At 38.8% G+C, this 12,594-nt stretch overlaps 1 protein-coding gene across 1 annotated transcript in view; it reads right to left on the bottom strand.

Moving 5' to 3' along the window:
• The window catches only part of TMC1 (transmembrane channel like 1), a 64,695-nt gene that overhangs the window by 32,223 nt on the left and 19,878 nt on the right, over window positions 1-12,594 (bottom strand). Inside the window, 1 exon segment of the mRNA XM_030969437.1 lies at window positions 7,597-7,737. Within this exon segment, the coding sequence (XP_030825297.1) occupies window positions 7,597-7,737 (141 nt within the window).

The following is a 12,594-nucleotide window of genomic DNA, read 5'->3' as shown; positions in this document are numbered from 1 at the left end:
CCTCTATTTGTACAACCCTGTGGATTTCTGTCAAATTTTGTCCTGTCCTTCATTTCTTTTGTGCTATAAATAACAGGGAGAATGGACAAGTCTTAGAAATTCTTTAGAAACCACAACAAAAACCAAAAGTACATGTATACATATTCATGCCCACTTGGAAGTATTGTGATTTCACAAACATGAGGATGTGTCAAAAACAACGCAGACCAACAAAACCAAGCTTTGTAATCACTGGTATCATGTGTTAGAGGTAAATTATCTGTATCACAGGATAGGCCAAAGTGTACCCCACTAGCTAACTGTGAATTTAAAGAAGCTTTAGAGAAAGCTTATTAATTGAATTACAGATGCAAGGACTAATAAATATTTCAGGGGGCCAGGCATTATTGTCCCAGAGAAGCCTGAGTCAATTATTAATACAAGGTGTGGAGTTACAGCTTCCAAAGTGCTAGGTGTACAGTACCTCAGGCACTTCTGTGCTGCAGAGGGGATGCGTTACAGCTCTTAGAGCTTGTTGCTAATGAATAAAATTTGAGTGGATTGATCACGTTTTTCAGTAACAGTTCAGGAAGGTTTCAGACTCTAAGAACTAAAAGCTCAATCAAAAGAAATGTTGATCATCCAGGACCTTTGTAAGTCTTAGAATATTGGCTAAAAACAGACTTCAAAACAAATATTGTTGGGCACAGCTCACTTGAAAAGCAGTTCAGCAATAATAGTGGGCAAATTATATTGTTATTTAATACCCAGCTGGCCTCCAAGACAGCCAGTCTGGCCTCCAGGACTGTCAGTATATCCACAGTAAGAGAGATGAAATACTGATTGATGGGATTACAAAGAGTCCAACAAAAGATGAGAAATTTCCACCATCTCACACATGCACCTTATACATCTTTGGGTTTGTCTGCTTATAAAATTCCTTATTTCCAATTCATTTATCTCAATGGGCAGTCTAAGTCCTGTAATAAAATGAATTATGCTAGAAAAATACTGAAAAGTCACCACAATGTATTCTGTCCCTAGCATGAGATCTGCTATGATGCAGTGACCACATCAGTGGAAAAGGAAAGCACATCAACCTGTTGGAGCTAGTCCAAAGGAGAACTGCCAGGTTGCTCTTAGAGTAACTTGGTTAGAAGGATGGAGCCAGCCTCCTATGAGGAAAGCCTGAAAGAACTGGGTTTGCGTAGCCTGGAAAAGAAAATGTTTCAAGGTGACCTAATTACAGCCTTCTAGTCTCTGAAGGGGACATGCAAGGAAGGGGAGGGACTTCTTACAAGGGGTTATAGTAATGGATCATGGGGGAAAGCCTTCCAACTGAGACAGAATAAGTTTGTATTAAATATTAGGAAGAAATACTTTACTGTGAAGGTGGTAAAGTGTTGTCACAGGCTGTCTAGAGAAGTTGTGGATGCCCTATTCCCAAAAGTGTTTGTGGCCAGGCTGGATGAGGCTCTGAGCAACCTGGTCTAGGGAAAGGTGTCCCTTCCAATGGCAGGTGGGTTGGAATAAATTTAATTTTAAGGCCTCTTCCAGCTCAAACTGTTCTATAATTCTAAGAGAAGAAAAGATTCTGCACTACACTGATTTTTCTAGGGGAAAAAAATAGTTCTCCCATCTTTCTTTATGACATGCAATTAATTGGAAGCCCTTCAAAAAACCTAAACTTAATGTTTTACTATCTTTTTTAATATAATTTGTTATTTCACTTGTTTTGATAGTGTACTAACTGGCTTGTGGTGTAGCTTTAGAGAACAAGTTGGCATATCTTTGGGTTCTTGTGCTCAGATCTCTAATTGTATGTTATCATAAGAAGCATTGCTGTTGGATACAAACTGCTCAGTTACTAATGGAATTTGTGCTTTTATAGCACAGAATTTTGTCTATCTAAAGTGCCGTGAGCACTAATAAGAGAAGTGAGATGAGTATACCAGAGTCAAGCACAGTACTTAAATCCTTCCCTTTTCTTCATATTGGTGCAAAACTCAGGCAGAAAAATGCACAAACAAGAATACAGTTACCAAAATCCAGTCCTCAGATTTAAACTGTGATAGCTTTCCCTGTAGGTTTTCCAGTTTGCAACAGCTGAAGCTCTGGTCCATTAGTTTGGGTTTGGTTGGTTTTTTTTGGTACCTTCTTCTAATCCAAAAATCACAGAATCATAGAATGGTCAAGACTGAGAGAAACCTTTGAGACCTTATATACAACCACCAACCCAGCACTACCGCTGTAATCCCAAATCCTAAACCACATCACCAAACAGCAGACTGAGATGCCTCTTGAACACCTTCAGGGATGGTGACTCCACCACCTCCCTGGTGCATCCTATTCCAAAGCATGACCACCCCAACAGCAAAAAAGCTTTTTCTAGTGTCTGATCTGACTCTCCCTTGTCTCAGCCCGAGGCCATTTTCTCTTGTCCTCTCACTGCAGGCCCTGTAGCAGATTCAGGCCCCGACTCACCTCAGCCCCTTACAGGGAGCTGCAAAAAGCAATGAGGTCCCCCTGAGCCTCCTCTTCTTGAGAGTAAACAACCCCAGCTCCCTCAGCTGTCCCTCATGAGAGATGTTCCCCAGTCCTTTCAGGAGCCTCGTTGCCCTTCGCTGGACAGGCCCTCAGTGTCCCTTCTAAAGTGAGGGGCCCAGAACAGAGCACAGACTTGAGGTGAGGCCTCCCCAGTGCCCGGTCCCAGGGCTCGATCCCTGCCCTCGTCCTGCTGGCCACTCTGTTCTAGACACAGGTTGTGTGCCACCAGCCTTCTTGGCCACTGGGCACACGCACTGCTAGCTCATGTTCAAACAGCAGCCCTCTGCTTTCTTTCCGAAGATCTGCTCTCAAGCTGCCTCGCCCCAAGACTGTAGCACTGCACAGGGGCTGCTGCAACCCCAGTGCAAGACACAGCACTTGGCCTTGTTGAACCGCCTGCAATTGTCCTCAGCCCACTGACTGAGCCTGTCCCTCTGCAGAGCCTTCCTGTCCTCAAGCAGACCAACATCCCCACTCAACTCGATATCATCTGCAAATTTAATGAGGGAGCAGTCAATTCCCATGCCCAGATCATCAATAAAAATGTTAGACAATGCTGACCCCAAAACACAGCTGTGGGGAGCACCACTAGTGACTGGCCATCAGCTGGATTTAGCTCCACTCACCACCACTCTCAGGGCCCAGAAAAACAGATAGTTTTTACCCTAGTGCACCCATGCAAGCCAGTTTTTCTGGAAGGATGCTTTGGGAGACTTTATCAAATGCTTTTTTGAAGTCTAGATAGACGACATCCACAGGCTTCCCTTCACATACTAAGCGGGTCATTTTGTCATAGAAAGAAATAGATTCTCTTTTTTTCTGGAGATCAGGCCTAGTATTAACCAGCCTGGCCTTTTTCCCAATGACTTGTCTTCCTGCATATGAGGACAGCCGGTTCCTGAATATTTAACAATTTCCTTTTTAAAGCATATCCATCCTTCCTGGACTCCTTTGCCCTTCAGGACTGACTCCCAAGGGTCTCTGTCAATCAGTCAATCAATGAATTTACTCCTCTCTAAATTTCAGTCTCGCAAGTATTAATTAATGATCATTTTCACCTGGTGGATCTTCAGGCAACTTTGTGCTGACCTGAGTAGGCAGTGTCAAGAAGAAATATCACAAGTTCTCGTCTCCCATAGAAAAGGCAGAGCAACAATACTCACAAACCATGTAAACCAGTAGAAGGAAAATTACCAGAACAAGAAAACTCTTCTGAAGAAGATTATTTGTCTTAGAAATGACAAAAAGTCTGGACTCTAGGCACATTGATATACTCAGGAGCACAGACCAGCATGTGCCCAACCCACAAGTCTATTGCTTAGGGCCTAGAAGAGTGGGGATGTTGTTGTAACATCTTTTCACTCCTCTCCATTTCTTCTTCCTCTCTTTTTCACATCTCCAGACATGTGAAGATCTGACCACAATGTCTCAAGGTGAGCTTAGAGTCTGACAGTATTAATACAGCTCAACTTGAAACTGCAGAGGGGCACTGTATCAGAGCAGAACCCTCATCAAGTCACGGTTCTTCAGAGAATAACCATAGGCTGTTTGAAATGAATCTTTTTAGACACAGGGATGTAAATTAGAAGTTAGAGTTGATCTAAATTGCCAGTGCAGTTCTATTAAGGATGCCATTTCTGCAATGAGCTCTCAGCCATTTTTTGACAGAAGGCATCTTCTTCAGAGTAACTAGTTCTACATCTGTGCTCTAAAATGATTGTTCATTTATGCATTTTTCCAAAGAATGAAGGAAAATATTTAGCATTTTCCAAAGTAATCACTAGAGTTAAGTATAAATCATCTTTCCCACCATATAGAGTTTAAGCCATGAATTTTTTTTCCTTTGAAAATGCTTAAACAACATTTTTAATTGTAAAAAATGCCTTTTTCTCTTATAACCACAAATGTCATTGGAAATTAAATCTTTCTCCCAAAATTGTTTGTTTTGACAACACTTCTTTTAAAAAAACAATATTTAAAATTAAAAGTCCCAATTGATGTTAATATTAGCCATTCAAAATTATATTAAAAGTATTTTTTATATTATTTTGAATGGTTTTATCATGTATAGGAGTATTATTGGATAGCACTTTTCTTCCACTCTTGGAAATCAAGATGCTAATACAGAACAAACATGGAAGCGGGGGTTGGCTTATATAATTATATAACAATTATCATAAGGCTGAGAAGAAACCTCCAATGAAGCATCTCTCAATTGTGAAAGCTGGAAGACTTCCAGAAACAGGGCAATTTGTTCTTCTACCTGTAAGGAGGTAGTTTGGTTTTTTCACCACATATCACACAATATTCTAAACCTTTCACAGAGAAAGAAGCAGATGCCAGAAGGAAATACTTACTACTAACAATGGTTCACCAAGAGTTTCAAGAGCCAGAAATGCTAACACAAGGTTATTCAAAAGTCACATTATCAATTTAAAAGTTTAAGGCACTTACAGCCAGCATGTGTCCATTTTTCTTACATACAAGAACAATGCCAATAATGCCAATCTATTAGACTATCTATTAGACTATCTGTCTTAAATTACTTGCTAAAATACAGAACATAGATACGGTAAAATATGCTGATATTATTGTAACTGTAATCATAATAGAGTGCCCATTTATAAGATAAAAATTTTACTTCAAGTAGCATAAAAACTCCAGATCTTGTTCTTGCAACTCAGTTGAACTTATGCTCCAAAGAAACAATTACAAAAGCAGGAAGTCTAGAAAATATACTCTATAACTGGTTTTTGGTATGCATGTCCTGGGATCAGAAAATAATTAAATTATTTAGGCTGTAAGGATTCTCATAGATTTCCAGACCCTCTGCCATGAGCAGAACAGCTCTTACTAGGTCCAGTTGAGCAGAGCTCCATTCAGATTGTCCTTGGACACTTCCAGAATGGGGCATCCACAGCATCTCTGGGCAGCTTCATCCAGTGTCCCTCTACCCTCACTACAGAGAATATCTTCCCTATATATAGTCTGAATCTAAATTCTGTAAGTTTTTATTACCATTTTGCTTTAAGGTTTTATTACTTCTTGTCTAATTACTGCATCTTCTTATAAAAATCTGTTCTCTCTTTTTTAAACACCCCCTTTAAGTATGGAAAGGCTGCTATAAGGTGTCTCCAAGGCCTTCTCTTCTCCAGGCTGAACAAGCCAACTCTCATAGCCTGTGTCCATAGGAAAGCTATTCCAGTCACCTGACCATTTCTGTGGCCCTCCTCTGGACCTGTTCAAGCCTTTCCTGCACTGAGGATCCCACATGCCAGGTAGGGTCTCATTAGAGTGGTTTAGAGGAGCAGAATCCCTTCCCTCACCCTTCTGGCCACACGGCTTTGGGTTTGGTTTGCTGGGCTGCAAACTCACGTTGTAGGCTTTCCTTTGACTTTCCATCCACCAGCACACCCAAGTCCTCCAAAGGGCTGTCCAAGCAGACATTGACCACCAATTCCCTAGCTGTGACCTAGGGAGTTGGTCAGACAAATTCAGACAATTTCTTAGCAATCTTACAGTCCACACATTTAATCCATATCTTTAAAATTTGGGGAGAAGGATTTTGTAGGGTAGCATGTCAAAGACCTTACAGAAGTCCAGCTGAATGACACCCACAGCCCTTCCTTTGCCCACTGATGTAGTAACTTCATCACAGAAGGTTTGTTGGTTTGTTCGGGCAGTTTCTTCCCTGGTGAAGAGGTGCTTATTGTCTCAAATCACCTCCCCATCTTCTAAGAGCCTTAGCAGAGTTTCTAGGAGGATTTTTTTTTCTGTGAATTATTGTATTAATAGAGTGTTTCCTCCAATATCAGTGCTCGTAACCAGGAGTACAGAGAAAAAATTACTTCTGTGCCATCTTTCCTTACCAGATATCCCAAGGCCCAGAAGTGTCTCTTGATCATCCTTCAGCTACATGTTGCAGCATCATCACTACCCACACGGAAAAGCAATAATGGAAAATAGTCTAAGGGACACCCCAAGTCAAGAAGTTTCCTTGGAATTGCTATGAATTATGGGATAGAAAAGAGGCTGTAAAAATAGAAGCTTTCTCCATAGGAAGACTATAAACAAATGTTAAGTTTATGTACATGGGGATCCTTCAGCTGTAGACTATCCAAAACCTAGTCTGCCCATTTATACTTTGTTAAAGTTCTCTTACCTTCACAATTCTTCTACTCTACATCTCCTAGATTCTGTTTCCTTTTACCTAGTTTGATTCTTTTCACTACCTCTTTGCAAGTTTACCCTTTCCAAAATTACCTTACCTTCTAAAAGGATAAATCTATGGACTTTCCACACTATATTTCACATCTGTGATTTCTGTTCATATTAAAATCTCTGCAGGACAGACCATCTTTTCTTTGCTAGATATGTTTTGTTGGTGTCTTGGTATTGCTGCAGCAAATTAGTTATTGAAAAAGGGGAGCATAGCAGTTTTGTCAAAAAAATAAAATTCTCTCAATTTACTCAGTTCCTGTGCTTGGTGGAAATTTAAATGTGAAGAAATACTTAATTATTGGTTTCCAAGTAAATATAGCAATAGGTATGCTAGGGCAAAATACAGTTTTCTATGTGGTGCAAATAAAAATACATGAAAATACAAGTTCTGCCTCCAAAGAGTTTGCTTTTCCATAAGCTATTTTTTTTTCTTTCTTTAAAGTCAGGTTAGGGAGAAAAATCCTCTCCTTTCTCTCTAGCAATCTTGAGGTAATCTTGCAATTTCATCATTTTTCTGAGAGATATCAATGAGATATTAATCTCACCAATTGAATAATTCATCAACATCAACCTAACTCAAGAAAATAAAAAGATTTTGCGCCGGGTTGTAATGGAAATTCTGAAAACAAAAAGCTTAGCTTTCCATATTTGATTTCAGCTCTACTAGGACAAGTGAGCAGTGATCAGCAGCACAATTTACTTCCACTTATGGTGCGCATACTTTCTAGGGAAGAGAGATTAGAGGTGGTCTGAAGTTAATTTTGTGAGTAGGTGCGGAACTAAAGCGAAAATTCAGAAAAACAATGCAAAGCAGCACAACAGACATTCGTTATGGAAATCAAACCATACTTCAGGACAGACAACTTCTTTTTCATCTTCCATGGCTTGTTTCGTAGTGTGGCAATCAGTTTCTTTTTTTCTTCTACCTCTTCTTTCAGCTTGGCCAATTCCTCCTCTGTAATTGGCTCCTCCTCAGATTCAGAACCAGAGCTTCAAACAAAAGCAGCAACAGAAAAAAATCACCAAAACTCAGATAGGACAGATGTTTTCACAGAAAAACATACTTTGTGTTAATTTCTGATAAATATGAGGCTATATTAATGCCTTCACACTTGCACAAAAGGGAGGACCCACTTTCTTTAGACTTTTTATTAGTTTTAGTATGAAAGGCAAAGCCTGCACACAAAGTGCAGAGCTGGGGGACAGTGAGCAGCATGCTTGAGGTAAAATCTGACAGTCACTTATTCTTTCTGCAGCTGTAATTAACCTTCTAAGAGTCCCACCCAAACTCACTATGGTCAAGTCAGGATGTTCTAACTGCAGCCATGAAGGAAACTCCTTCACCTCAGTATGTCCCAGTAGAGAGACAAATGACAGCCCATACACTTACCAAGGCAGTAACATTTCATAGATGGGAAAAAATTCAAAGCCAGATTTCAGCAAGCATTCAAGGAAAGGAGGTGCAATTGTAATGGCATCTCCAGGTATGTTGTGTCTGAGATCTGAATTCATTATCCATACATCAGTTTGTTGTGTCTTTGCAAAGAATCGCTGATTAAAACAATATTCACATTTCTAAATTCTGCATAGATATCCTTTTCTTTGAGCAATCTTGCATCTCATATAATGGCATGTAGCAATTCATTGGCAACAAGTGCTTCCTCTTTTTATGCAAGTGAACAGAAAAGTGATAAAAAGGAAATCAATAGACTGACTTTCTGCCCTAAAAAGCTGACAGTGACAACTACCACTAAGTGATCTCTTGGTGATAGCAGTTTGATGCATTTCTGTCTGTTCTTGTTTTGCTTTCTTTAGCTTCTTTTGTCTATTTGCTTCCCTGTTTCTTTGTCTTATGAATGTTTAAAACTTTACTGAAGATTTGTTTGGGGTTTTTTAATGGTTTTTTGGCTTGACTGGAGAAAAATTAATTCTGACTTTATCAAGTAAGTAGTTTTCAGACTCTTTTGTTCATACTTCACCTTTCTGCGAATTTTATATCCAAGATCTGATGTGAGAGCTGAATTATTCATTACCTAATGTATAGGTTCTATCTCCTAAAAAATTTAAAAATTATAAAACTTTTCCTCTATCAAAACAGGTAACACAGGTCTTTTTAGAGATCTAAATGGCATAAATGACACAAGAGTTTACCAGCAAGAATACTTACAGGATTCAAAACAAACAAATAAAATAAAAGCAAAGTACTTTTTGAAACACAGAAAAATACAAGTTTGTTATTGGTCATCTGCCTATAATCTTCATTAATTTTACTTAATTAAAGGAAAAGATTAGGGGGTGAGCTGAAAACTTTCAGACGCACAGAAGTTAGCAAAGGAAAGAAAGAGGCTTCCATAGCTATGGGTCACCTTGCTATTAAAGGTGAAAATCCGTTTTATTATCATAGAACCATAGAATCACAGAATGGTCCAGGTTGGAAGGAACCTCAAAAATCATCTCTCTCTAACCCCCTCTGCCATATGCAAGTATGCCATCCACTAGATCAGGTTGTTCAGGACCCCATCCAGCCTGGCCTTAAACACTCCACAGCTGTGGGGCACCCACAGCTTTTCTGAGCAACTTGGTCCAGTGCTACACCACACTCTGAGTAAAGAATTTCTTCCTAACATCTAATATAAATATGTTCTCTTTCAGTTTAAAACCTTTGCCCCCTGTTCTGTCACTGTCTGGCCATATTAAAAGTCTTTCTTCCTCCTTTTCATAAGGTCCCCCAAGGCAGATCTCCCCAGAACCTTCTCTTCTCTAGGGTGAACAATTGCAATTCTCTCAGCCTGTACTGTAGGAGAGGTACTCCAACACTCTGAGCATCATTGTGGCCCATACTGAATAGACTGTCACGTTAGAAACTTGTACTCATCAGTCTTATCGTGTTGGGCTTTACATGGCAAAAAACAGTATCACAGAAAGCTTGAAGCTACATAAAGAAAAACTGCTACTGAGTACCACATCTATTTATTGTCACACCAGTATTGTGAAGAGCAAGCTGAGAATGGCATGAAAACTGAAGTCAAATTGATAAAGGATAACAAAGTGATTTGTGCATAAAATTTTGAGGGAAAATGCAAAGAGAGTTATGTCTTCATGAAGAACAGAAGGATTAAAAGTTTGATTTCAGAGAGCTCAGAATCCATTGTCACAATCAGATGTTCTCCATTTTACTAAGCAGAGTGATGCACCTGACATTAAACATGTCCTTTGATGGAAGATTGCTGGGTTATGCAAAGCTGGAATTTGCTGGTTTGCAATGCTGCAGTGAGAGAGTGGCAAACATGAGAGTTTTGTGCTAATGCAGTGAGCTTACTGAGAAAAGGAAGCTTAACAGAACACAAGAGGCCAAGTCAGGATTAATATAGGCTTTGTGCCCTTTGCCAGCTACTGCTTTTTTTGTCTTTACAAACATGTCTCATCTTCCATTCTTCACTTTCCTTTGGAACCAGAAAAATAATAAAAAATCCAAATTCCAGAGTTTCTTTAAGAAATCATTATTTTCTAGTGTGTTTGCATTATGCAGCCAAATTTGGTGGAGTAACAGCAGACTTTTCCTTCAGCTGAAGTGGTGGAAGACTATGTTATTCAAGTCTGGAAAGCAAAATTCTGTCTTCTGCAATCAAAAGTCTTAGCCTTTAATGAAAGGTTTTTATTCACACATTTGAAGGTCAGAAGGGTTCATTGTGACCTGCAGGCTAACATAAAGCATCAAGTGTCAATAAATATCTTGACATAAAGACCCCATCCTCCTTGGCTCCAATTCAATACACATCTAAGTCAGTAGAGTTCTTGAAATCAAGTGCTTCTTCCAAGTTGAACACACAATGAATTTCTTCATTCTAGTTTGGTCTTATGGCCTTATTATACATCTCTATTTTAGTTTTAGTTTCATCACCTCTTTATGCATGTAATTTACTTTTCTCATTATTTCTATGTATAACATTAAAAATTAGGATGCAAATGTTTTCTTTGGGCTAGGATGTTGCATGATAAGACTGGTAAGACTTTGAGAGTATAGCATGATAATTTAATAAATTTTACTAAATTTGAAATCTTTCTAGTTTTTTGTGTAAGTTCTATTTATTCAGATAATCCCTATAGCATTGCCTGTCAGTTAATACTATTCAGTTAGAAAAAATTAGTGTCTTAATCTTCCATGTACCTCCAAGCTTTCGCAGAAGTTTTATACTCTCAAGCAAACTTAATAAAAGTCAATTTACTTGCAGATAGAGTTATGCAGTAGGAAGAATATGATCCCATTCTATTTTTTTTTCTTGTGTGACAGCATAGAGTTTCTAAAACCGATCAGACAAAATGAAAAAAGGCAGTAAAGTACTAAACCGTTTTTTAACCCATGAACATCTCCAACCCTCATAGTGAGATTAAAGGAGCAATTTATCATTGATATTTTGGGGTCAATGATTATGAACAGGGTAAAGCAGGCTCTCCTCACACCTTCAATAACAGGTAACAATCAACCTCATCAACAACCATTAACATCTAAGAACAGAAGATTTAAAACTCACCGAGAAAGAACTCCTTTGATCATGGCATTATCCTGGGAAATTCACTACCACAAATTAATCAAGAGTGGAATATTTAAGTTTTGAAAAAACAGAACAACTAAACCAGAAAATCAATGCAGAGTTCTTCTAAGATTCCCTTATGTCCTTTATGTAGAATAAGCAGTGTATGAAGAGGTTTTCCTGATTTAAATGAAAAGTACTGAGGGGGGAAAGGGCAGCTGGAGCAGATTCTATTGACTTGTACTGTGATCTCACCAAAATGGGGCATGTTGCTAGAGTTTAGCAAAAGCCACCATGGCAGTGGTAAATACAATATTATCTCTCTGTCAAATAGTTCCACTTTTCATTTAGGGAAATTTTTCTTGTGTTTTCTTTCTCAACTTCTGATTTCGTTTTCCCACTATTTCATGCTGAAACACTTTGGAAATTAAAAAACTGCATCAGCAAGGTCTATGTTTAAGCAGTATAGAGAATTCGTTGTAATAGATCCTTCTGGACTTGCTAGAGGAGGAACCTAACTTTCCATTCTGAAGCCTTACAAACCCTTTATCTCAGTCACAGCCAAACTGATCAGCAGCCTACTATACTTCATTCTTACATTATTTTGGTTTTTTCTTTTGAAAATATTTTCAAATATTCTTATTATTCTTCAATCTTTTCAGAAGCTCCTGTAAGTCTGAAAAGACAATACTCTTGAGTTATCTTTGAGAGCGTCCTCAGTTTTTCCTCAAATGTTGTTAGGCTTAATACTTTAAGATCAATGTCTTGATCAGGCAGCAATTTCAAGTTATTTAGCCCAAAATTATGTATTTTAATATCAAAAACTTTGGAAGACAATAAAAAACATAGTGCCCTTGTTCAGTTTTCTATTTTCAGTGGCCTTTTTTAATTAACACTGAGTAAATGTTTATGATGAAGACAAAAATAAGCAAAGGAACATAGGTTTACACAGTCAGAGCTGTTGCTCTGTGAATACAGGAAACTGCACACAGAAGTATAATTGCCACCACAGTGAAGAGCCAGCAGAAAAAAAGATTTTAGGCCTTCTTATTCTCATTGGGAAGGGAAATGAAGTAGAAAGTATGGAAATGGGATCACAGACAAATTAATACAACAGCATATCTTACTGTATTTTTTCCTTTCCTTTTAGTCCAGCTGTGCTCTCCAGTGATGCCTCTGGGAACAAAAACAGCTGTAACAAGTGATGACCGAGGAATGGGAGTTTCTCTCCCTCTCCACTGAGATAGCTCCATTTGCTCCCTTTTACACGGCTCCTGGGGTTGCGTCCTTTCAAAAGCACAAGGGACAAGGAGCA

This window comes from Camarhynchus parvulus, chromosome Z (assembly GCF_901933205.1).
Source record: "Camarhynchus parvulus chromosome Z, STF_HiC, whole genome shotgun sequence".
NCBI classification, from domain to species: domain Eukaryota; kingdom Metazoa; phylum Chordata; class Aves; order Passeriformes; family Thraupidae; genus Camarhynchus; species Camarhynchus parvulus.
This window is presented reverse-complemented; position numbering and strand designations above follow the sequence as displayed.